At 45.4% G+C, this 23,559-nt stretch overlaps 1 protein-coding gene across 2 annotated transcripts in view; it reads left to right on the plus strand.

Moving 5' to 3' along the window:
* The window catches only part of FSTL4 (follistatin like 4), a 944,621-nt gene that overhangs the window by 913,008 nt on the left and 8,054 nt on the right, over positions 1–23,559 (plus strand). For both annotated transcript variants that reach the window (XM_060240476.1, XM_060240477.1), the window contains 3 exons: positions 2,993–3,111; positions 6,069–6,218; positions 14,309–14,416. In XM_060240476.1, coding sequence (XP_060096459.1) covers positions 2,993–3,111; positions 6,069–6,218; positions 14,309–14,416 — 377 coding nt within the window. The remainder of the gene's footprint in view (positions 1–2,992; positions 3,112–6,068; positions 6,219–14,308; positions 14,417–23,559) is intronic.

Consider the following 23,559-nt stretch of genomic DNA (forward strand, 5'->3'; position numbering starts at 1 on the left):
AATTACCCCAATGTGATGAAGTTACTATTCTGTATAGACTTATTACAAATGTACAAAGGTCTCTATGGGTAGCATGTGATCCTGCCATTTTGTCTCTTGGAGATGTAATGCCTCTGTTTTGCAATAAACACACAAAAAAATGAAATACTTTTGAGAAAATATGAACACACTATCCTAAAATGACCAAAGTTTCTTTTGGAGTGTTAGTGGTGTTTTGATGCTTTAAGAATTGCATATCTCAAGTAAGGATGCCAGCCTCCAGGCAGGACCTTGGGATCCCCCAGAATTATAGCTCATATCCAGACTTCAGAGATCAGTTCCCCTAGAGAAAATGGATGCTTTAGGCATCAGACTGCATGGCATTGTAGCCCTTTCCTCCCCAGGCTCCATTCCCAAATCTCCAGGAGTTTTTCCCAGCCTGGATCTGGCCACCAAATACCCCTCATCTCCCACTGGTGACCGGGGGAGGGGGGGACCCAGAAGCCTTCGTTTCAAGCATCCATATTATATTTATCAGAGTTCTTTAAAAGTAATCCTATCCAACTACATATTTTAAGTATGGGAAAGGAGTTACTGAAGCTGCTTCAAATGGAAGTTATTGAACTAAAGCAATAGTCATAGTTACAATTACTATTTGATTAATAAATTCTACAACTGGAGTCATTACTACTTTTATTAGGTCTTCTAAATTTATTACACCTAAAGGCTTAGAAACATACTCCTGATTACAAACATGCCTATGATATGATATGATATCAAAGCAATATATTTTGTTTGTTTGAATGGGGAAACATAATCATGTCTATAATTCTATTATCCAATACATCGCTATATTGCTAAGTGTTGTTTTCTGATATCAGAAGGAGCTTTCACATAGCTAAATTAAACAAGATTTTTATATCTACTCATAAGAAATCCATGGCCCAGTAAGCAAAGAGCTAAAATCTTGTTTAAAATATACTAATCAGAAGAAAATATTTTAAATTAATAAAACTAGATTTAGAAATATTGTGCAATGCTTGACTGGTGTAGTGGAGATCAGAGCACAAATTGTAATGTTTTCCTTAATGGAAAATTTACAAGCCCATAATATAAACCACTAATGCATGAGTAACAAGATCTGAATGACATTGTTATTAAAATCTGCTTTAGGGCAGGGCAACTGATATGTGAACATGCATTTTTAATGAAATGTTCATAGAGAAAAGGATGGTTAATGTGCATGTATCTGCTCATAGGCACAGTTCACAATGATCATAAGTTACTGCATGTTTGTTATCATTTGTTTTAAAATGTCCCCGATTTTCAACATCTGCAGAAATGTGCGCTCATTGCATCAAGGGCCAAATCCTGCCTTTTCATTTATGTATTCAGTCCCCATTGGAACTTACAGGAACTGTGTACATGTGGCAAGAAAGGATTTTTGTCCACACATGTTGAAAATGTCAGTCTAAGATACTTTAACCCTAAAATACTTCAGTCCTACAATGGTGATGATAGTACAGAAAAATGCATGATCTCTCACTGCAGCATCACATTTAACTATCATTGCTCCTAGATCCACTTTGATGCCTTAACTGGGGTATTTCTGTGGTATAATTAAAAGGTTAAAGCTCATATGCTGAATTCACACTACATAAAAATCATGCTTAGTTACCAAGTAATTGACATGGGGAGGGTGGGGAAATCTTACAAATTACATTGCACAATTGTTTGCAGGATCTGTGCTACAGGCACATTTGCTCTATCATATGACACATTTAATTAAGTCAATAGAGCAAACATTGCATGAATGTTGTGAGCTAAATAAATTTTACTCATGAATGTTGTGTGCAAAATAAATTTTCTTTATTAACTGTCAGGATACTACCCAGCTCATGTTAAGCACTTTTAAAGATAGCATTGTTCAATGAGAGTGCTCTTCATTGTCTCCCTCCGGATTAGATGGGAACGAAAAATGATTAACCTTGATGGAACTTTGCCTTTTGTGATTAACACCCTCGTAACTTTTCAGCCCTAAACAGATTTAACATTCACGTGCAAAAGATGAGATGCTTTTTATAACTAAGAATTTATATACCATGGCAAAACAAAAACAACCCCCCCCCCCCACAATTTCTCAGTAGCAGAACTATGGAAGTTTGGCAGATAAGTACACTATCAACATTATTAGGGATGACATTGGTCATTATAATAATCTATTTATGGAATATCTAAATGTGAACAAATGAAATAAAAGATTCCCCAGTATGGCATACAAGCTATTCATTACTGCTTCTGCATGTAATGGAAAGTGAACTATTAATGTTACAGAACATTTCTGACAAAACAGAAATGTAGACTACAATCTCTTATTTGAAATCTGTTGGCAGGCTATTTTCATAAAGCTTCTGGAATGCCCCAGTTTTGATAGATGAGTGCTGTTGCGATGCCAAAAGATCCCACATTTGTGAATTACAGTTTGCAAAATTTCAAAAATGTCTTTGCTTTGGTGGCTGTAAAGATTTCCTCCCAATGGCCATATCACATTGTAAGGAGTATTTCTTGGAACAAGCTACACTTTTTTTGGTGTGTGTTAAAATTATGTTTATGTGCAGATTTATGTACATTTCCTGCACTGGAAACAGATTCTGAAAAGCAAAATGAATATCAGACTGTTTCTAATAGGAAAGAAAGAACTATGTATGCATTTTGTGGGAATTTTGTCAAATACGTGATGGGAATTTTGTAAATCACATGATCCTAAGTCACTTACTTGATCACTACCACCAAGGCAATGCATTTTTGAGTCTATACCTCCCTCCTCACACTTTGAAGTCCAACTTGTGACATGAACCCAGACTTTGTGAATGCACCACAAGCATCCCAATTACTAGTTTTTTTAATGGTGTTTTGTTTGTTTTGCCTGCATATTTGTTTTCAGACTTAGGAAGTTATGCCATGTTTTCTTTTCCCCCTGCTTTCTCTCTCTTCTTTTTTCTTTTCTCTCAAGGTCTTAGTGTGGGAAACATGTTCTATGTCTTTGCTGATGATGGTATCACAGTAATTCAGCCAAATGACTGTGAGATCCAGAGACATATCAAACCAAACGACGTAATTTTTACCAGTTATGTAAGTTTGTGATATTTTTCCTTGCCTGTGTTAAATGTGAAAAGTGTATTGGGAAGGCAGAAGAAAAAAGTTATGATAGAAATGAAATGGAAATACAGAGGAGACTTTTTAAATATTCTTTTAAGTGAAGTCATGGAACCCTAGTGCCATAATAATAACACTAAGCATTTCTATAGCACTTTGGGGGTGTTTAACGCATTTAATGTACACGTTGCAATCTTTATCCTGCTATTACCTCATACAGATGTTGTAAGCCTGAGGAACTATATTTTGTCTAAGGCTGCCTAGTGGATTCATGACAGAAGGAAAGGTTGAACCAGAATTTTCTGCTAGTCGCTTAAGCCACTACACCAGGGGTGTCAAACATGTGGCCCTGGGGCTGAATCAGGCCCTCAGAGGGCTCCTATCAGGCCCCTGAGCAACTGGCTGTCATCTGCTTCCTTCTCCCTATCTCTTGCTTCCTTGTGCATAACAGCTTGCTTTGCAAGGCTTGCTCAATTGCATAGGAGCTACAGAGCAAAACCTCTTATTTTCGCAACTGGCTGAGGCTCCTCCCTTGGGGGGGTCTATAAACTGAGGATCCTTCCCCCTGGTCCCCTGGGGAAGGAAGGAAAGAGCCAGAGCTTCCTTTGCCCAGTTCCCATGGGAGAAATACAAAGAAAGCACCTTTAGGACCAATGAGTACTAATGTTTTAAGCATGCGTTAAGGTTTTTTTTAAAAAAAAATTGTTTGTGTCCTTTATAAAGTCTATATCTCTACTACCTAATCTTAAATAGGAACACACACGGCTCAGCCCGACATGGCCCGGCCCAACCTGACATGGCCCAGCCCAACAAGATCTCATTTATGTCAGTTCTGGCCCTCATAACAAATGAGTTCAGCACCCCTGCACTACATCAATCTTGCTCTCACAGTTCCATGTATTTATCTAGGCAGAATGGAATACCACAAATTTGGAATGTCTTCAAAAAAGAAAGGGAAATTCTGCTTGAGTTTCAAATACAAGAATGGTGACAAAGGGTTGGATCCCTTCAAAAAGGATCTTTATGCATAAGTAGGAGGCAACTCACCCCTCATGGCTTTCCCAAGTATCCCCTGTCTCCACAAAGCAGCATTTCATGGGGCATTGGAGTCTGTTTCAGGAGGGAAGAGTGGAGAAGTTGCACTTTTGTGCATAGAATTTAGACAAGATTCAGCCCATAGTAATGCAAACAACATTAACTGTATATCTGAATGGACAGAAAATAGTAAAGTTCTGTTTTCATCCACTGCTTCATCATTTCAAAAGGTTTAGGATCAATAATATGTCCTACTAAATCATAAGTGTCTGAATGAGCTATATACATTCACCTTGGCATAATAAGTCCCCATTTGATAGCACAGCTTTATGTCTTGTGTAGAAGCTGCAGGTAATATTAAGAATATGAAGAGTCCTGCTGGATCAGACCAGTAGTCCATCTAGTCCAGCAACTTCATACTGTGGCCAACCATTTAACCTGGAGAGCCAACAGGACACATTGATATTTAGAGGCTTACTGTCTCTGGATGTGAAGGGTCCCTTTGGTCACAATAGCTAGTAGTCACTGACATCACCGATATAATGATGTAACTTCTGGATAACATCAGCATATCACAGGACATCCCACCCATTGCCAGAACAACTCCCCCCCCCCCACCAGCACCACAAGGGAACCTGGCAATCCTGTTTCAGAAACAAAACAGATTTTTTTTTTTACATGATTGTGCATCTCTCACAAAAATGTATACTGTTAATAAATGCTGAGACCATTTTTTATTTGTGCACATGCTCACATTTATGTAAAATATCTGGAATTCTCCACATGCTTGAGTGATGTGGGCCAAGCTGCTTGTCCAGTAGCTCACTGACAAATCTGTCCTGGGAGGCATAGCCAAAGAACCCCTCCCTGGAGCCCTGTGCCAAGTCCCAAGGAGGAGTAAGAACAACCTCAAATAACTATGCTCTTGCCTGACCACAGTTTTCATTAGAGAGAGGGGGGAAGCTGAATATAATAATCAAGTTTTTCTGTTGCTAGACCTCTGCTGCAGCATTATCAGTCAAATATTCTCCTTTGCAGGGCAGGATACCATCCAGGCAGAGCCTGGCCGTCTTCCTCTTTCACTGCATGAAACTCAGTTCAAACCAATATGCCAGATGAATAACAGCTAGAGGATGGGATGGAAACATGCCCTAATTTCACAGTAACTCTGTAGGATATAATCTCCTCTTTTCCACTCCATTACATAGAGGATACCTCCAGAACATAAAAAGTAACATTTGAATCCCATTTGACAACAAATATTTACCTGCCTTATACTGAGCCTAGTATTGTATACTCTGACTGACAATGACCCTTTGAGGCCAGGGCCAGATCTAGAGGGGGGTGCTTGCCCAGGCGCTGACGGGAGGGAGGGGGCGCCAAATTGGGTATGGAGTCCATTGTATTCTACGGGACCATAAGATAGAATGATCCAAAAGGGGGCATCATTTTTTAAAAAATTTTGGCCCCCTCAAAAAACATGTAGATCCAGTCCTGTTTGAGGCACAAGTGTTTCCTTACTCAGCCACCCTAGAGCCTTTAAACTTTGAATCTTGTGTGGGTTTACTTATACACTGAACCTAGACTGAGTTATGAACCTCTGTGGTTTATGAGCTATTGTCCAGACAATTACATATTTATTTATAGTCACAGAGACTGCTTGTTTAAATATGTGCTAGTCTGAATATAAATGTAAGTTTGCAGTAGCTCAGTAGATCTAGATTTGAATGCACTCAATGCAGACAATAATTTCATGTTCCTGACTATAAAAACAAACTTATCATTTTTTTCTTAATACCATCTATTATTTCCCTCCATCATTCAACAGGGCAGACTGTCTAGATCACAGCACTGAACTTAAACTGATTAAACTGACTTTCATTTTTTTTTTATTTCAGGCAGAAATCTGTCCTAGAGTTGAAGGTGAAACCGTTCAGTCCTGCCTCTGGGCTTCTGCTGTCAATGTCAGAGATAAATATATTTATGTAACGCAACCTAAGTGGAATAGAATAATGATCCTCGATATCCAGACTCAGAAAGTCATTCAGGTAACTTTCCAGGGGCAACTGATTGTTTTAGGATAGAAAAAAGGCTTTGATGCTGACAAGAATTAGCCCCTTCCCAAAGGAGATCCAAGCTACACACTTAGTTATTAGATTGGCAAGATTTGCAGCCTGGCAATTGATGCTTCTTCTTTTTTTAGAAAGAGGAAGCTGGATTGCTGCTTGTTAGGAGTATTTCTGGGTTCTGTGTTGTAAGAAGCAGGAATGCTTACAAGTTTCTAACAAATGACTGAAAGCAAAATGTTATTTACAATTAAACTCGTCCTCTTATAATTGTATGTTGTAATGTCCATGAAATTAAAAGACGTTTGCTCTTTGGGAGGACAGCTATGGTGAACCTGGGCACTATAATAAAAAGTAGCGACATCATCCTGCCAACAAAAGTCCGTATAGTTAAAGCGATGGTATTCCCAGTAGTAATCTACGGCCGTGAGAGCTGGCCCATAAGGAAGGCCGAGCGCAGAAGAACAGATGCTTTTGAGCTGGAGAAGAATCTTGAGAGTCCCTTGGACTGCAAGAAGATCCAGTCAGTCCTAAAGGAAATCAACCCAGACTGTTCCCTGGAAAGTCAGATGCTGAAGTTCAAATACTTTGGCCACCAAATGAGAAGGGAGCACTTGCTGGAGAAGATCCTGATGCTGGGAAAGACAGAAGGCAAAAGAAGAAGGGGCCGGCAAAAGATGAGATGGCTGGACAACGTTACTGATGTAACAAACACGAATTTGAGCAGACTTTGGAGGATGGTGGAAGAGAGGAGGGCCTGGCATGACTTTGTTCATGGGGTCGCAAAGAGTTGAACTCGACTGTGCAACTGAACAACAACAAAATGTCCAATAGTGATGTGGGTGCTTTAGGACTATCACAAAAACAGAAAAATCTGGCCAGCATAGACATACTCAGACAACTCTCCAGGTATTCATTAACCAAAGCACCCACTAAAAATTGAACAGTGAGTACTGAACAAGCTTCAGGAGCCATAGAAATTTAGATAAGTTAATTCTCAGTTAAAGAAAAAGAAACCCCCGATGGGATACAAAAACAAGAACCTGATATAATCCTAGAGGAATGATCTGGAGAATAAGAATTGCCAAAGCATGTATCCCTCCCCATAAATCCTCCTAGGGTTATACTATACTAATTACTAATTACCATGTATGTGAAATATATAATACAAACAGAAAACGTATAAGGACTCATAGGCTGTGTCAAGTCAGCTGGATTCAATAACGAGTCCTTGGTTGAAAACAAGCTTCTAGTTTATTGAAAGCCGAAAAGTAGACCATGATAACAATTGAAGGACTAAGGTACCAAACATGAACCAAGCATTTTTAAGGTGTAGATCAAAGGATTCCTACGGGCGGGGTACACTAAACAACAGGTTTTCACACTAGGATGTTAATCTCTCATTCTCACACCAAAGCCGCGGCGCTATGTACTCCCACAGCCCTTTTGGTCTGAGAAGGCTCCAACATCTCATTCCCATATCAGCATTTCAAAGTAAACTACCCAACAAAGGCATAGCTAGGAGGAGGGGGGGGGGAGGAGAGTTAGCTAGCAGCATTCGGTGTTCAGTATGGACCCAGAATCCCTTGCTTCTGAACCAGAGTTAGAAAATATATTCCCAAAAATACAGCAGACTTGACATACTGCCCCCCCTAAGCCCCCCCTACGGTGCGGGCTCGAGGTTGTTCTTGATCATGCTTTCGTGCTTTGAAGCCTGGGGGGGGGCTCTGCACTCCCCCGACCCGAGAGGGGCGTTGATTCCGTTTGATGCCAATTGGTCGAGGTTGGGCTTCGACGCAGCAGGCTGCAATGAAACACAGGGTGAACTTTACCAAGGGCCGGAGGCAAATCTAACTCCACAGTTACTGGGTTAATCACTCGTTTGATCTTGAAAGGCCCTATGAACTTAAAGGCCAACTTCCTGGATGGTTGGGAGAGAGGTAGATTTTTCGTTGACAGGTACACTGAGTCCCCAACCTTTAGTTCCCAGACTGGCACATGAGACTTATCATATTGCTTCTTGTAAGCCTCCTTCGCTGCTTTTAAGTTCTCCTGGATGGAGGGCCAGTATTGGCTAGGTCCTTGCCACCATTGCTCAAACGCAGAACCCGTTTCTGGGCTCTCCCCCCCCCGGCAGCAGCGGGATTGGCTTTCCCTCATATCCCAACACCGTGGCGAAGGGGGAGGCTTTGGTGGAACTGTGGGCGCTGTTGTTGTAGGCGTACTCTGCAAACGGGAGGAGGTCTACCCAGTCTGCCTGGCGTTGGCCCACAAAGCATCGTAAATACTGTTCTAGCACCCCGTTCACTCTCTCCGTCTGTCCATCTGTCTGGGGGTGGTATGCTGAACTTAACCCCTGCTCCATCCCTAATAGTTTGCAGAACTCCCGCCAGAAGGTGGCAACGAGCTGAGGCCCCCTGTCACTAATTACTTTGTCTGGGATTGTATGGTGTTTGGCCACGTGATCGAAGAATAGGATGGCCAGCTTCCTGGCTGTGGGTAGTTGGGCACAGGGAATGAAATGGGCTTGCTTGGAAAACGTGTCCACTACCACCAAAATGACTGTCTTCCCCCGTGAAGAGGGGAGCTCTACTATAAAATCCATCGACACAATGGCCCAGGGGCGTTTGGCTGTTTCTAGCGGCTGCAGGAGACCGGGGGGCTTCCCCCCTCTCTTCTTCGCCATTATGCACACTGGGCAGCTGGTCGCGAATTCCGACACGTCCCTTCGGAGGGACGGCCACCAGAACTGCCGGTTTACTAGGTGCAGCGTCTTTACATAGCCAAAGTGGCCCGCCAATTTAGATGAGTGGCAAAGCTGCAAGATTTCTTTTCTCAGATTCATCGGGATGTACAGTTTCTCCCCTTTATACCACAGTCCATCCTTCCCCTTCTGTACATCCCGATGAATCTGAGAAAAGAAATCTTGCAGCTTTGCCACTCGGCTCACTTCATCGGGGAACAGATCTCCCCAATAGTACATGTAACTATTCGCTTGGATTGCAAAATAGTTCACCTCCTCCGGATCCCCGTCGAATGTTGCATCCAGCTCCCGGCTCCCCCCAAGGTCTCGCTGTCTGACCGGGGCGGGGCCCGCCGGCGCCTGGGTGGCCGCCACAGCGGCGGGTGGGGGTTGGCTCGGTCGGCCGCGTGGCCCCCCTGGCCCCGGCTGCTGTTGGCGAGTCCCGGTTACTCCCAACGCTCTCCCCAGTTGGGCGGTCAGGGTCTGTAGTTGGTCCTTGAGGTCCCTCACTGCCCCGTCGACCTCACGGCGCACCATTGACCGGAACATCTGGAAGTCCTCGTCGTGCGGGTCCTTGGGTTTCAGCCCCCCTTCGTCCTCCTCCCCGCACTCTACGCTTTCGCTCCCGCCGCCCGGGGCTTGGGCCGCGGTCGCCTCGGCTCCTTCCTCCGGCTCTCCCGGGTTGGTAGCCGTGGCTTCGGCCAGTTGAACCCGCTTGGTGTGGCGGGTCATGATCGCCTCTCGGCGGATCGGTGCCTGGTCCATCAACGTGGTCGAGGTCCTCGGCTGGTATTGCCAGGGGGTGCCCACCAACTGGAACTGGGGAGGGGAAGCCGCGGTCCTTCTGGCAGTGTGGATGTGCCAGGGTGTCTCGGGCCCCTCCGCTCTGGCTGGGAGTTCCCTGTTGTCCGGAGGCTGATCGGACATCGCCTTTTCAGTTGCCGGAAAGGTTGAACTCCAATAAAGTGAGTCCTTCAAAATGTCAAGTCAGCTGGATTCAATAACGAGTCCTTGGTTGAAAACAAGCTTCTAGTTTATTGAAAGCCGAAAAGTAGACCATGATAACAATTGAAGGACTAAGGTACCAAACATGAACCAAGCATTTTTAAGGTGTAGATCAAAGGATTCCTACGGGCGGGGTACACTAAACAACAGGTTTTCACACTAGGATGTTAATCTCTCATTCTCACACCAAAGCCGCGGCGCTATGTACTCCCACAGCCCTTTTGGTCTGAGAAGGCTCCAACATCTCATTCCCATATCAGCATTTCAAAGTAAACTACCCAACAAAGGCATAGCTAGGAGGAGGGGGGGGGGGAAGGAGAGTTAGCTAGCAGCATTCGGTGTTCAGTATGGACCCAGAATCCCTTGCTTCTGAACCAGAGTTAGAAAATATATTCCCAAAAATACAGCAGACTTGACAGGCTGGGTCCAGACCGACACAGTGATGGCTCCCAGACAGATAAAAAAATCAAGTCCAAACAAGCACATCTGCCTCCCATACCACTTCTGTACTCACCCCATCCTTAGGCATCTCTGAGATGGCTCAAAAAGCTACCACTTCTGAAGTGGTAGCAAGTTCTTGTGCCGTATTTCATCGGCCTTTCCGGTATCTGAATGCCAGAGCGCACAAGCAAGGTGGATTGGCAGTGTGAACCCACCAGGCCACCCCAAGCCACTCCCAGCTTTTTTTAAAAAAAACCATTGCTTCCAAGTGCATAGGCACATGGGTGCATAGGTGCATGGTCACTGAAATGAATGGGGGGGGGGAAGAAACCCAAACGTAGCTGAGGGGATGGTGCATTACAGCTGTCTGACTCATACCAGAGTGCCTCCTAAGTAGGATATGGGTGCTTTGGCAGGGGAGCGTGTGGACAGGCTTCCGCCACTCCATTTTGAGCCAGCCCAATTTGGGATGCCTCCTGTGTGCCCCAAGCCGCCGATCTGGACTCAGCCATAGAGTAGGGGAAAGTCCATCCCTTGTCCCCCACTGGCCTTTGCTTCCTCTCCCTTTGCTCTTCCTAATCCTCCCATATCATTGGGTTCCATATCCACTCTGAGAAATCACCCATTTCCTTTACTCTCCCCTACCCAACCAATCAGGCATGGCTCATTGGCCATTCCATATCTTTTAAAAAACACACACCTTAATTTTGTTGTAATTTAAAAAAAATATTTTAAATTTCTGTGTGCTTGAGGCAGCCACTGCCATCATGTTCTCATATAGACCCAAACTCTTTCTTCCCTTGATGTCTGTACATGCATGCATATCACAGTTACTTTTGGTTATTTTTAACCACTCTCCTTTTTTTGTTTTTTAAACATTTTGTATTATCTGCAAACTTGGGGTATAGTAGTTGTTGGTGCCATTCTTGTAGATTTTTTTTATCTGCACTGAGAGGATACCCATCACCATTAGATATATAATTCTAATGCTACTAAGTCTGGACACTGAAATCAGTGGAGCCTGTGTCTGCATAGGATTGGGCACCATATTATTCAGGCTGCCAAACCTGATAAAGGGGATTTTGTGTCCAGTATAGTATGATGATATGATTGAGACGCCACAACTTCACTTCCTTATTTAAAGCACCAGTCCCACATTTCTTACTTCTACCCTCATGATTGTTAAATCCATATAACATGCTGCTTTGAGTAGTATGTTTATAGCTATTTTTGCTGCCAATGTTATAGAATATTTTAAGGGGGGGCACAATTGGCACAAGCAGCCAACTGAGCCCCGTGCCAGTGTAAGGGGTGTTTATGTTGGCACAAAGCAGCCCTGTGGTGCAGAGTGGTAAAGCTGCAGTATTGCAGTCCAAACTCTCTGCTCGCGACCTGAGTTCGATCCCGGCAGAAGCTGGGTTCAGATAGCCAGCTCAGGATTGACTCAGCCTTCCTTCCTTCCTTCCTTCCTTCCTTCCTTCCTTCCTTCCTTCCTTCCTTCCTTCCTTCCTTCCTTCCTTCCTTCCTTCCTTCCTTCCTTCTGAAGTCGGTGAAATGAGTATCCAGCTTCCTGGGGGGGAAGTGTAGATGACTGGGGAAGGCAATGGCAAACCACCCCGTAAAAAGGCTGCCATGAAAACGTTGTGATGTGATATCCCCCAGAGTCAAAAAAGACTGGTGCTTGCACAGGGGACTACCTTTTCCTTTTTTTTTTGTTGGTACATGGCATGAACAATACTCAGGGGCAGCCCGAGGGCAAATGGCACCCTAGGCAAACTCCCGGGACCCCCCCTCCACAGCACCCCCCTCCCTCCTGGCTTCCCCCCCATGGCCATGCACTCCCCAGTGGGCCCTCTAAAGCCTCCCCCCGCTGAACACCTGATAAAGACACAAACACTCACTCAAAGTCAGTGCTGCGGAGCCGGCCGGCACTCGAGCACCAGTTCCCTGGCACTTAAATTGACCAGGGAAGGGAGGGAGGGAGGAGGCAAACTAGACATTTGCCGAGGGAGGGAGTGGGGAGCCCAATTCATCACCCCCTACCTCCCAGCGCCCTAGGCAACCACCTAGTTTGCCTAATGGCAGGGCCAGCACTGACAATAATGCACCTCACCTTTCCGCTGATGCAGCTGCACTGCAGTCACATGCAGGTGGAGTGACAGCATGAACCCCAGCACCAGGATAAATGTGGGTGCTTCGGGAGTGTGGTACCAGTTTGGCAGCTCCGAAAGCATTTTCAGCATGAGAACGCCCCCCCCCCAGAATAGGCACAATATTGCATCAGAAAAATGCTGGTGCAGCCCATTGGTGGCCATGGTAACTCCTAATCCACTCGCACACACACACATCTGTAGCCATGGCCAAAGGAACCCAAACACCTGAGAATACTGACCAAGTATGCCCCCAATCAGCATACTCCCTGGCCAGCCATGCCTCTCCTCAGCACACAATCACAGCCCCTCCACCATACAAATGGTTCCAGGAAGTCACCTCACAACTCCAGAGGCTTGGTTGTAGGCTGCGCAGTCCAGTGGGTCATCCTCAGTATAAAGCATCAACAAATATGGCAGCAGGGGGTACCCTTGGTCACCTGTAAGAAATGGCACAGGAGGTTTCAGAGGAGACTTTGGCTGCCCAGCCCTTCCCACTCTTTGGCTGCTCAGCCCTTCCCACTATACTAACCCAGCAGCCATCCTCCGCCCTCCTGCCAGATGGACAACATGCAGTTGAAGCCAGATGCTGCAAAGATCAGGGCATCAGGACAGTCTGGTGTAGTGGTTAAGTGTGCAGACTCTTATCTGGAAGAAACGGGTTTGATTCCCCACTCCTCCACTTGCAGCTGCTGGAATGGCCTTGGGTCAGTCATAGCTCTCACAGGAGTTGTCCTTGAAAGGGCAGCTTCTGGAAGAGTCCTCTCAGCCCCACCTACCTCACAGGGTGTTTGTTGTGGGGAAGGAAGGTAAAGGAGATTGTGAGCTGCTCTGAGATTCAGAGTTGAGGGCAGGATACAAATCCAATGTCTTCTTCAATGCCTGGAAACTTTGCCATGCGGTTTGTGAAGATGCACTGGTGGTCATAGGAGGCCTGTACATAGAAGTGGTGATGATTATGGTAGACATGTGGCTCCTCCAGGAGGAGGAATGAGGCCTATGTAGATGCAGTCCATAACCCCTGTGATGTTAAGGAAGCAGCCAAATACTGCAAACCCTCCCCTGATGGGCACCAGCTCCCACTTTCTCAGTGAGAAAGTGGACATGCTCCTGAAGGTGAATGAACATGGCATCCAGAAAGCTGTACAGACAGTGGCTAGCCAAGGACTGGGACCTCTGTCAAGACCCTCTGGAAGGATTTGGTGGCCAAGAACGAGGGGGAGAGCAGGATCTTCTGCAAGATGGGGATGACACAGGAAGTGGAAGCTTGGCCTTGGAAGGCAGGATCCACCTCCTTGCAAAGGGCTTGGATGGCAGCTCCATCTAGGTGAAACTGATCAAGGAAGATTCTATCTGATAGATGAAGGGTGCTTATCCAAGCTCAGTACCAGTAGGCATGGTGTCTCCCCCTTCATTGCTATGCCAGACAGATGTAGTGTGCTGGTAGAAAGTGCATGTGACAAATCTCTAACATGAGAGGCAAGGGTTGAAGGAGATACTATCCCACCTGTGGTTGGCTGGGCCCTGTGGAAATAGGAGGCAGCATTGACGGTAGTGAAGGATGGCCAGGGCGACGTTCTTCCATGCTCCCAGCACCCACCCACCAATATGGACTCCCCTCTCAGTGGCTTGGTGCCATTGCCTGTGGCACATGCATAGAAAATTTATTAGCATGAATTAAATTGCATTTCTGTCCCTAAAGAGCTAATGCAAATGTTTCTGTTTCTTTTAAGGCTTTAGATATTGATCCTCTACCAGTCAAATTACATTATGATAAATCACATGACCAAGTTTGGGTACTTAGCTGGGGGGATATGGAAAAATCCCACCCAACACTGCAGGTAAGTCTCATAAGCAATTAAGAACTAATTACATTTATCCTCTTATAGTTACTGTAGCATCCCCTATGTATCAATACGCTTGTCTTGCTTTGTTTACTTGGACACAGTTTCGATCAGAATGCAGATGCAGAGCCCTTCATAAGAATAACTTCTGAGTCTACTGTAAAGAAATTTGCTTTCTTCTGAAACCTGAAACATGGGTTCCACTTTTCTCTCTCATGGTTACTGTATTTAACTTTCTAACTCTGTCCTTCTCTTTATTCTTATTTTCTTCCCTTGTCTCCCTTTCTCTTTATCTTCCTCCTTCCCTCTAAACAATATTTATGGTACAGTCAGTTTGATCTAGCAAAAACAAGATTGTGTCCTAACTGTGGATTGCAACCCACCATATCTCAAGTAATAGACATGCCAACTCTTGGAAAAATTCCTGGAGATTTTTTTTTTTTGGGGGGGGGGGGGTGGTACTTGAGGAGGATGGAGTTTGGGAATTAAAAGGAGCTCATAATGGATTTGATGCCATATAGTCCACTCTCTGAAGCCACCATTTCTTCCAGAGGAACTGATGCCTGAAGCCTGAAAATCAATTATAATTCCAGAAGACCTTCAGGCCCCACCTGGAGCCTGGTAAGCCTATCAAGTACTCATGGTACAGACTTGGTCTTACTAGGCTTATTCCTTATCACCAAGGAGCCTTTGCCATGAGTACCTTCTTTTTAGGAATCCTCCCAGTGCAGGTAAAAAAAATCCACAAGGGAGGCACAGCTACTTCTTGGGTGCAGTCAGACATCACATTAAAAGTAGGCGTGTAGCACTCAAATTTGAACCGCTGGATAGTGATTTAATGTGGGGCCAATCAGACGAGCATCCAAGAATGCGACTCATCCCGTTGTTGAGCAATCAGACATCCAATGCTATCACGCTCTTTTCTTGAAGTGTGCGCAATCAGATGGTGATTGCTGGGGGAAGGGGGGTGTTTCATTGAACATGCGCCCAACTGTTGGGAAAATCAAATGTTGCTTCAGAGGTTGGGGGAAGAGGGGGGAAATTCTGGGAATTAATGTTGCCGATTCAAACCAGGGGACTGCCAGGAACTACTTTTCTGGAAATTGGCAGTGACAATGATATTTGGAAATCCTCCACATTGAAAAAAAAGATTTTTCCCCCTGTTCTGAATAGTGGGATAACATCCCCACAAACACCCCCCCCCTCCAATCCTGTGTTGATGGGAGAAGCAGAAGCGTCACCTCGGATTCCTGGATAATCTGCCCATATGCATGTCTGCTGGGGCTTTTTTTTTTTTAAGTGGGAGGGGTAGATGGCAGATGCTAAACATTCTAAGGGGCAGTATCGCATATGAGTTGTCCAAACAAGAAAAACCCGAATGTATGCTGCTTCTGTGAAAAAGGGCCAGACTTTCAGCGCTATCAAATTAGCGCGGCATTGATCCAGGGCAAGCCAGGATGACCCTTGATGATACTTCATTGCCAGATGTGGATGTCTGGACGAATCCATCAACGAGACGGAGCTGTGTCACTACTAATGGTACATCTGAATGCACCCCTTCATATTTATAACATAACTGATACATAGGGTAGGATTAAATTACACCACAGAAAGACTATTCTAATGGAAAACAGAGAATAACGATCTGCTAATGGAGCAGATAGTCTAAGAAACACTAAAGAAGAAGACGAAGAAGAAGAAGAAGGGTTTTATGCCCTGCCCTTCACTACCCAAAGGAGCTTACAATCACCTTACCTTCCTCTCCCCACAACAGACACCTTGTGAGGTAGGAGGGGCTAAGGGAGATCCAAGAGAGTGACTGACCCAAGGTCACCCAGCTGGCTTTATGTGGAGGAGTGGGGAATCAAACCCAAGTTCTCCAGATTAGAATCCAGCACTCTTAACCACTACACCAAACTGGTGCCTCATGCTTCATGAGGGTTTTTTATGCTTCCTTCTTTTCAGGCGCGGTACACTGCCACCAGTTTGACCTGGATAAAAGAGAAAATGAACTCTTTATTCATTTTTCACTCACCACCAGTACAACTCAAGCTATTAGGCCAGAGGTTTTCAATTCAAAGTAGGGTTGAGTTCTCCCAGGAATACAGTTGATCTCCAGACAACAAAGCTCAGTTCCCATGGAGGAAATCACAGTTTCAGATGGAGGGGGGCCTTTATGGCATCACATTCCCATTGAGCTCCCTACCCAAACTCTACCTTTCTCAGACACCAGCCCCAAATCTCGACGAATTTTCCAAGCCTAAATGGGCAACCCTAATCCAAAGGTTCTTTCTCTCTCTTATAAAGTAGTAATTTTAAATGCTTTTTGGAGGTACTTGCTGCTTGTGTAACACACACCAAAAGGCACCATGGAATCTGCCTTTCTTTGCGTGCACATTAAGATGAGCAGCAGGACAGCAAACAGAGATACCCACCCCACAAAAACTTTCCCTTCCCTTCTCATTGCTGCCATAGGCTGACTTGTCATTCCCACCTGTTTGTACTCCAATATTCCATGCATGCTTCCCATGCTGAGTTTCCCTACCACTAGTGTGATTATAAGGCATATAACTCCTCTCCTGTCACATGACTGATTACACATAACTTCCAGGGTTTGCAGTTTGATGGGTCCAGTGCTGGCTCTGGAAAAGTTGAAGACCACTGTACTAGGCCAAAGGTTTCTCCTGTAGATAAATGCCTGCTTTCAGCAACTGAGACACTTCGGTGCGAAGGGCGGGGTATAAATCCCAATATAAATAAATAAATAAATAAACTACCACAGTTCTTCACAACACTGGTAATATACAAGGAAATAGTTTTACAAACCACATGGGTCTCAGTATCTCTACAGAACTTCACTTGGTTTCCCAAATAAAGAAACCCATCTGCAAGTAATAATTATAGATTATTACAGCCAGAAATGACACCCAAACAACTCCAAGTTATCCTGTTATAATATTAAAAACCCACATGTACTGGTCAGACTCACAAGTCACCACATCAGCCATTGGCCCATCAACTGCCATTCACATTCTATTGTGTTCCATTGGTTGATTTTGCTTCTCTCTCCTGTCCGCTGTTGCCTACCCACTCTCTGAGGCATTTGGAAGAGAAAATAGGCAGTGGTGGCAGGAAGACAGTGAAGAGACAGGGAACAAAGGTGATAATGTCACTATATGGCAAGGCCTGTCTCTAACAGGAGTTTTTTCCTCAGAAGCCATGGTAGCTGCCTCTTTCCTGTCCCTTAATCTTGCCCCAGCACAGACAAGGATTAGACAATTGGGAAAGCTGCTCGGCAATGACTGCTTCTAGGTTCTGTCAGTAAAAGAGGGGGGGAGGCCCTTCCCAGGCCTATTTTGGCCTTTGAGGGAGAACTCATTGGGGCCTGTCCTGACAAGAGTTGCCAACTCCAGGTTGGTGGAAAATTCCTGGAGATTTTGTCATGGAGTCTATGAAAGCCAGAGTTTGGGGAGAGGCCTCAGTTGAATAGAATGCCATAGAGTCCACCCTCCAAAGCTGTTATTTTCTCCAGGGGGAGAGAGCACTGTGGTCTGGAATTCAGTTGTGATACTAGGAGATCTTCAGGCTCCACTTGGAGGTTGGCTACACTTGCCTGGCTGCTTGCTCCTGTTCAGCAGCAGCCCCCCATTATGACAGTCAGTGTGGCATAGGAGTTAGCGCTTCAGAGCAGGGTCTGCCAGACCCAAGTTCTTGCTGTGGTGGAAGCTGACTGGGTGATTTTGAACCAATCACAGACTTTCAGCCTAACCTACCTCACAGAATTTTTATGCAGATCAAAAGGGAGAGAAAAGATTGGTGTAAACTGTTTTGGTCCTCACTGTGGAGAAAGATTGTCCTTTTCCTAGGTAGAAACTGCAGGGAGGGGGAGAAAATGGAAAGCTAAAGTCAGAGGGTAGATAAAGGTAGGTTTGATGGTTGGTTGAGAGTGAGTGAATATCACAGGTGGGGGGAGTAGTGGAGTACCACGGGTGTAGGGGTAGCTGAGAGGAAGAGGTGGCTAGGGAGTGGGGAGTACGCCAAGGGTGTGGGGAGTGAATGCCTTCACTTGGGTGGGAAGACAGCAAGGGGGGCATTCACCCAGAGCCTCTTTTTAGAGCCCTTATTCCTAATTTTCAATAAGTAAATGGTGGCAATAAAAGTAAAGTCACTCAAAGAAGAATTTCTTAAGCAATCCCAGGCAGCTTTCCTAATGCCTCTAAAACAGCTTCACATCCAAGGTTCAAGAAAACAGAATAGGTTCTCTTTAGCCTTTCCAATGTCATTGTTTCTATCCAGCTGTGCTGGGTTGCTGTAATTAAAGGAAAGATGGCACTGTCTTTGTGTTATTATTAACAAAATATGCTGCCTGCGCAGCTGGAAACTTGTTAGGCATCTATAGCCACTCCTTTGGTCATTCTGTTATCTTATACACTGCAGATACACATGGATTGTAGGAGATTAAGAGCAATCTTTAATTTCAGTTTGTCCCCTCCCTTTTATTTTCTTTGTTCCACATAGCCAAGAAAAACAGAGGATGAATGATTTTATATCATATATAGGGAAAGTGTTTGGCATGGATGAAATATATTTCACTGAAACCATGGATAATAAAAAATAATACATTATTTATTGGATCTATAGCCTGTCTCCCACTGTACAACAGGGTTCAGAGTGGGGAACAATTTTCATACACACAAGCTGGGGACTGTAAGGAAGAGACAGGCTTGGGCCCAAAACAGCAATTCTAAAAAGCTAAATGAGGGATAAAAGAGGGGAGGACTGACCTTGCAAGTCATTGCAGGAACGAACCAACTTTCATTTTGCTAAAAGCTGCATAGCTGAGTCATTTTAACTAACAGCTGGACTGGATAGAGGGAGGGGGCAGCCTGTTAACAGTTTGCTCCAAGGATAAAACCCAAGAGGGGGGAAGTTTTCTTATTATGGGTCTTTCGGGCAGGATACTCCCTTGCCTTTTGGCTGATTTTATTGTTTTTGTTGTATCATTATTTTTCACAAACTGTTGAAGTTAATTTGCCTGGCTAATCATTGCTAATCCAGGATATTTTGTCTTCTCAACAACAACAACAACAACAAAATTTTATTTGTAACCCACCCTCCCCGCCGGAGCAGGCTCAGGGCGGCTCATTGATAATAAAAGTATTTTGCCTGATTTGCTTGACTTGAGTGTGGAGCCAAGTATCTCAGGAGAAAATCCCAAGCCTGCAGTTTACAGGGACCTACAAATACTTGTGGGAGCTTCTTATTTTCCCTCACACATTTTCCTTTCCTTATAGTTTTTATCCATTTCCTGTCTCCTCTGCTTCCCATCCACCAACCTGTAATGTACTGAGTGACGAGACGTGTTGAAGGCAACATGCTTTGTTAGCGAGTACATCACAAGGCAGGGCCTCGTGGGCCGGGTCCCGATTATATACATACCCCGGAACAACCCTCAGTCTGGCCAGGTCCAATCCTGGTCAGTTAAACTTCCCACCACAGATCTTGATTGGCGGAGCGTATTTGCAGAGCTACATCCGGGGACCAGTGGACTTCCACTGGTCACCTCCATAGCGTCCACTGTGTTGTAATTTCAGGATTGAAATGCAAGACACAACAAACCATTGCATATTTACTTGCTTCACTGTCTTCAGTTTTCCTTCTTTCCCTCTCCTAACAGTCTCTTTCTGAGAAAACTCCAGCCAAGTTGTGTGGTGCTGTCTGAGTGGGTGCAGATGCATGGTGGGGAACCAGCAAGTATTGCAGGGGACCACCTCACTTTCTCTTGTATCCCCTTCTCCACACAATGTCCTCTTCCTCTCATTATGTCAGCCCCCATATTCTCCCCTTTCCCTGCTTCCTTCTCTCCTTCCTACTCACCAATCAAGCTACCTTTTATCTGCTCCTAATCTTCAGATATGTTTATTATTTACTTACATCATTTATATTCTTTGTCTCTCTACTAATGGGGACCCAAAGCAGCCAACGTCATTCTCCTCACCTCCATTTTATCCTCACAACAACCCTGTCAAGTAAGTTAGGCTGAAAGTTTGTGACTGACCCAATGTCACCCAGTGAGTTTCCACAGCAGAGTGATTAAATAAATCTTGAGTCTCCACAGATCCTAGTATGAAACTATCCACTACGCCATACTGCCTTTCATGGGGTGGATGCTGTGGGGTGAGTCATGCCAGTTGCATGGTAGCAAGTAGCCCAGTGGCTGTTGGTGGTAGCAGGTAGCCAAAATAACCAAATCAGTATACTCATGTAGAACTGTAGCATGCAAAGGTGTCCCTCTGCTTTCATGGAACAAACATATGTATTTTGGGCACCTATATGTTTCGGATCCTTAGCCTATATATACCAAGATGCAGATTCAGATCAATAGAAAAATTAGGGTAAAAAGTCTCTTAAACAGTATTTTTTTAAATTTTAGAAACAGAAAAACAGAGTACATCTCTGTAAGGTAGAGCAGTAATGAAAATTACAGCATGGAAACACAGTACAGTGAATAATATACCAAAAACCAGTTCCTAGAATGACTGTCTACCTAAAGGAGAAATAAACGTATAAAAGAAAACATAATATAAGAGCCTTTCTGACAAGAAGAGGGAGAAGTGTGTGTTGGGAGTTCTCCCTTGCATTGAAGAAGCTGTGTTGGGAGGTAAAGCTGACCAGGCAGAAGGAAGCACAGTGTCATGTTTGTGGAGCAGAGATTCAAGATCAGAGAGAGATGAGGAGCCAACTGTGAGGCAGGAGTACACAAGGCCAGTGCACCTGCTAGGTGACCTTAGGTGGTTGCCTAGGGCATAGACCTGGGGAGTGCCAAATTGCGCCACCCCCAGGTGATTCCACTGCCCTTTCCATGCCCAGGAAAGGCCCCTCTAATCAGCAAGGCCCTTAAATTACTTGGGAGGCTGGCACCTGCTCCTGAGCATTCTTCTGATCATAGGTAGTACCAGCAGAATCAGCCAGGCTGACCTCCCCCTCCATTTAAAGAGTCTGCCGACCAGTTGGTCAGTGGGTCTTTACATTGCACAGGAAGGGCAGCAGCTGCTCCTGCTGCTCTTCTCATGCGATTTGAATTGCCAGCAGAGGCAGGAGTGGCTTTCAAGCTGCGGTGGAGGTGCTTGAAGGCCACCCCCGCCAACAATTCAAATCACATGGGAAGAGCAGCAGGAGCAGCCACTGCCCTTTCCACACAATTAAAAGACCCCCCCCCCCGACCAACTGGTCGGTAGGCTCCTTAAATGGAGGGGAGGCCACCCTAGCTGCTTCTGCTGGCACTACCTGTGATCAGGAGAGTGCCCAGGAGCAAATCGGCCCCTTCCCAGCCGCACTGGCAACGCCAGTCATAGGCTGGGGGCCGCGCTTTGCCCTCCCGGAAGGAGGGAGGCTGACGTCGGCTTCCCGGCCATCCGGGAGTTCAAGGAGTGGGCGTGGAGTCGGGGCTATAAAGCCCGGGCTCCCACCTGTGTTGCGCAGTCCTCTCGTGGCTCTCGGCCCACCCACCCGCCCTATGCAGTACAGGTTTTACCGGTCGCCTTATTAGGGGCCAGGTAGGAATTTTTTCATTTTTACGGAATTGGCCTGTGTGAATTTGTTTTTTGCCTACCTTGTACTGCATGATAGTGTAGGGAGTATGGTGAGGTTAGGTAGATTTGGTCGCTTGGCAGGATGAGGTATTGGCTACAGCCTTTTCAGGGGAGCACCTATGGCTCTGCACCAGTGGGTGCAGGTGGTCTGTATGAACGGTAGATGGGCTTCACAGCTCAATGCTGGGAGTGCAGATCATGACAAAGCCTCACCTGGGCGGATCTTTCCTGAGTGATTAATGCTGACAGAGGTGGAGGTGGAGTTTGGGCCTGGCCGCTCAGCACCAGTCAGATGGTAGTGGCCGTGTGCTGGGGGCAGGGTGGCTCGCCCTTCTAGGACAAGGCGGGGTCCTGTGTTTTTACCCCAGGGCTTGTTCTCATAGGCCTATACCTCTTGCCATCCTTATCGTTCAAGTTATGTTTCAATAAAGCGGCCCGGGTTTTTATCCAACACACTGTGCCAGTCTCTTCATTCTGACTGGGGGGGCAAATGCTGACCTCCCAGGTGATTTAAAGGCCCCACCAATCAGCTGATCAGTGGGACCTTTCCTGGGTGCACAGGAAGGGCAGCAGCTGCTCCTGGGCACCCTCCCATGTGATTTAAATAGCCCAGGAGGGAGGGGGTGGCTCCCACCTTCCCAGCCTAGGGCACCAGCAAGCCTGGCCCTGGCCCTGGGGAAACAGAATGATTCTAAAACTGGCTACAAAAATTGGGACTGAAGGGTAACATGTTATACCTTTTTGCCTGGGATGAGGAGGGGAAGGGATGTTGACACTGGAACAAAAGATAATAAAAATGGAATCTTTTGAGGATGAACAAATTCTTTTTCTATATGGGGGTGGGGAGTTTTCTCTTTTTGCACTGAGAGTGAAAAAATGTTCCCTTGAGGAGATCTGGAAGTTAGTTATGTAATTATCTATAGCTGAGTACTTGTCATAATTGGAGAAGGAAGGATTAGAGTCTTCCTGTCCGGTCATTTAGATCAGAAATAGATGTCTAGGATCAGCCAATTGCTAATTCTTTTGGAAATATAAGTCAGTGATTAGAATCAAATTGCCCGGTAGGAGTCTCTGAGGCCCCTGGGGAAGTGGCCCTCAACTGAATCCATCATAGGATGGGTTTATGCACGATTTATAGAAGAGCTGCCCTATAGACCTTTTCTCCTTGGTATGATGCCCTGCCTGTCAAGTCTGAGGTTTCAATAACGAGACTTTCTTGATAAGAAGTTCTAGTTTATTGTAAGTTGTTGCAGAACTGTAGCTGAAAGATTGCGAGACTGGCGAGCATACACAAAGGGCAAACTTTTAAGGTACAAATCAAAAGTATTCCTGAGGGGAGGGCACACTATGCAGGGTACATTCACACATCGTTGTTACATTTATCGTTCTCAGGCCTTGGGTGGCCTTGGGCGCTTCCTGGCGCTCGTTATCTCTGAGAAGGCTACATAATCTTATTCTCATGCTCTCGTTACCAAGCAGTCCTACATAACATGCTGAGTATGATGCTGAGTAGTCTAGGCCCAAAACGCTGGTTCAGGAAAGGGATCC

Source organism: Heteronotia binoei, chromosome 5, assembly GCF_032191835.1.
Source record: "Heteronotia binoei isolate CCM8104 ecotype False Entrance Well chromosome 5, APGP_CSIRO_Hbin_v1, whole genome shotgun sequence".
NCBI classification, from domain to species: domain Eukaryota; kingdom Metazoa; phylum Chordata; class Lepidosauria; order Squamata; family Gekkonidae; genus Heteronotia; species Heteronotia binoei.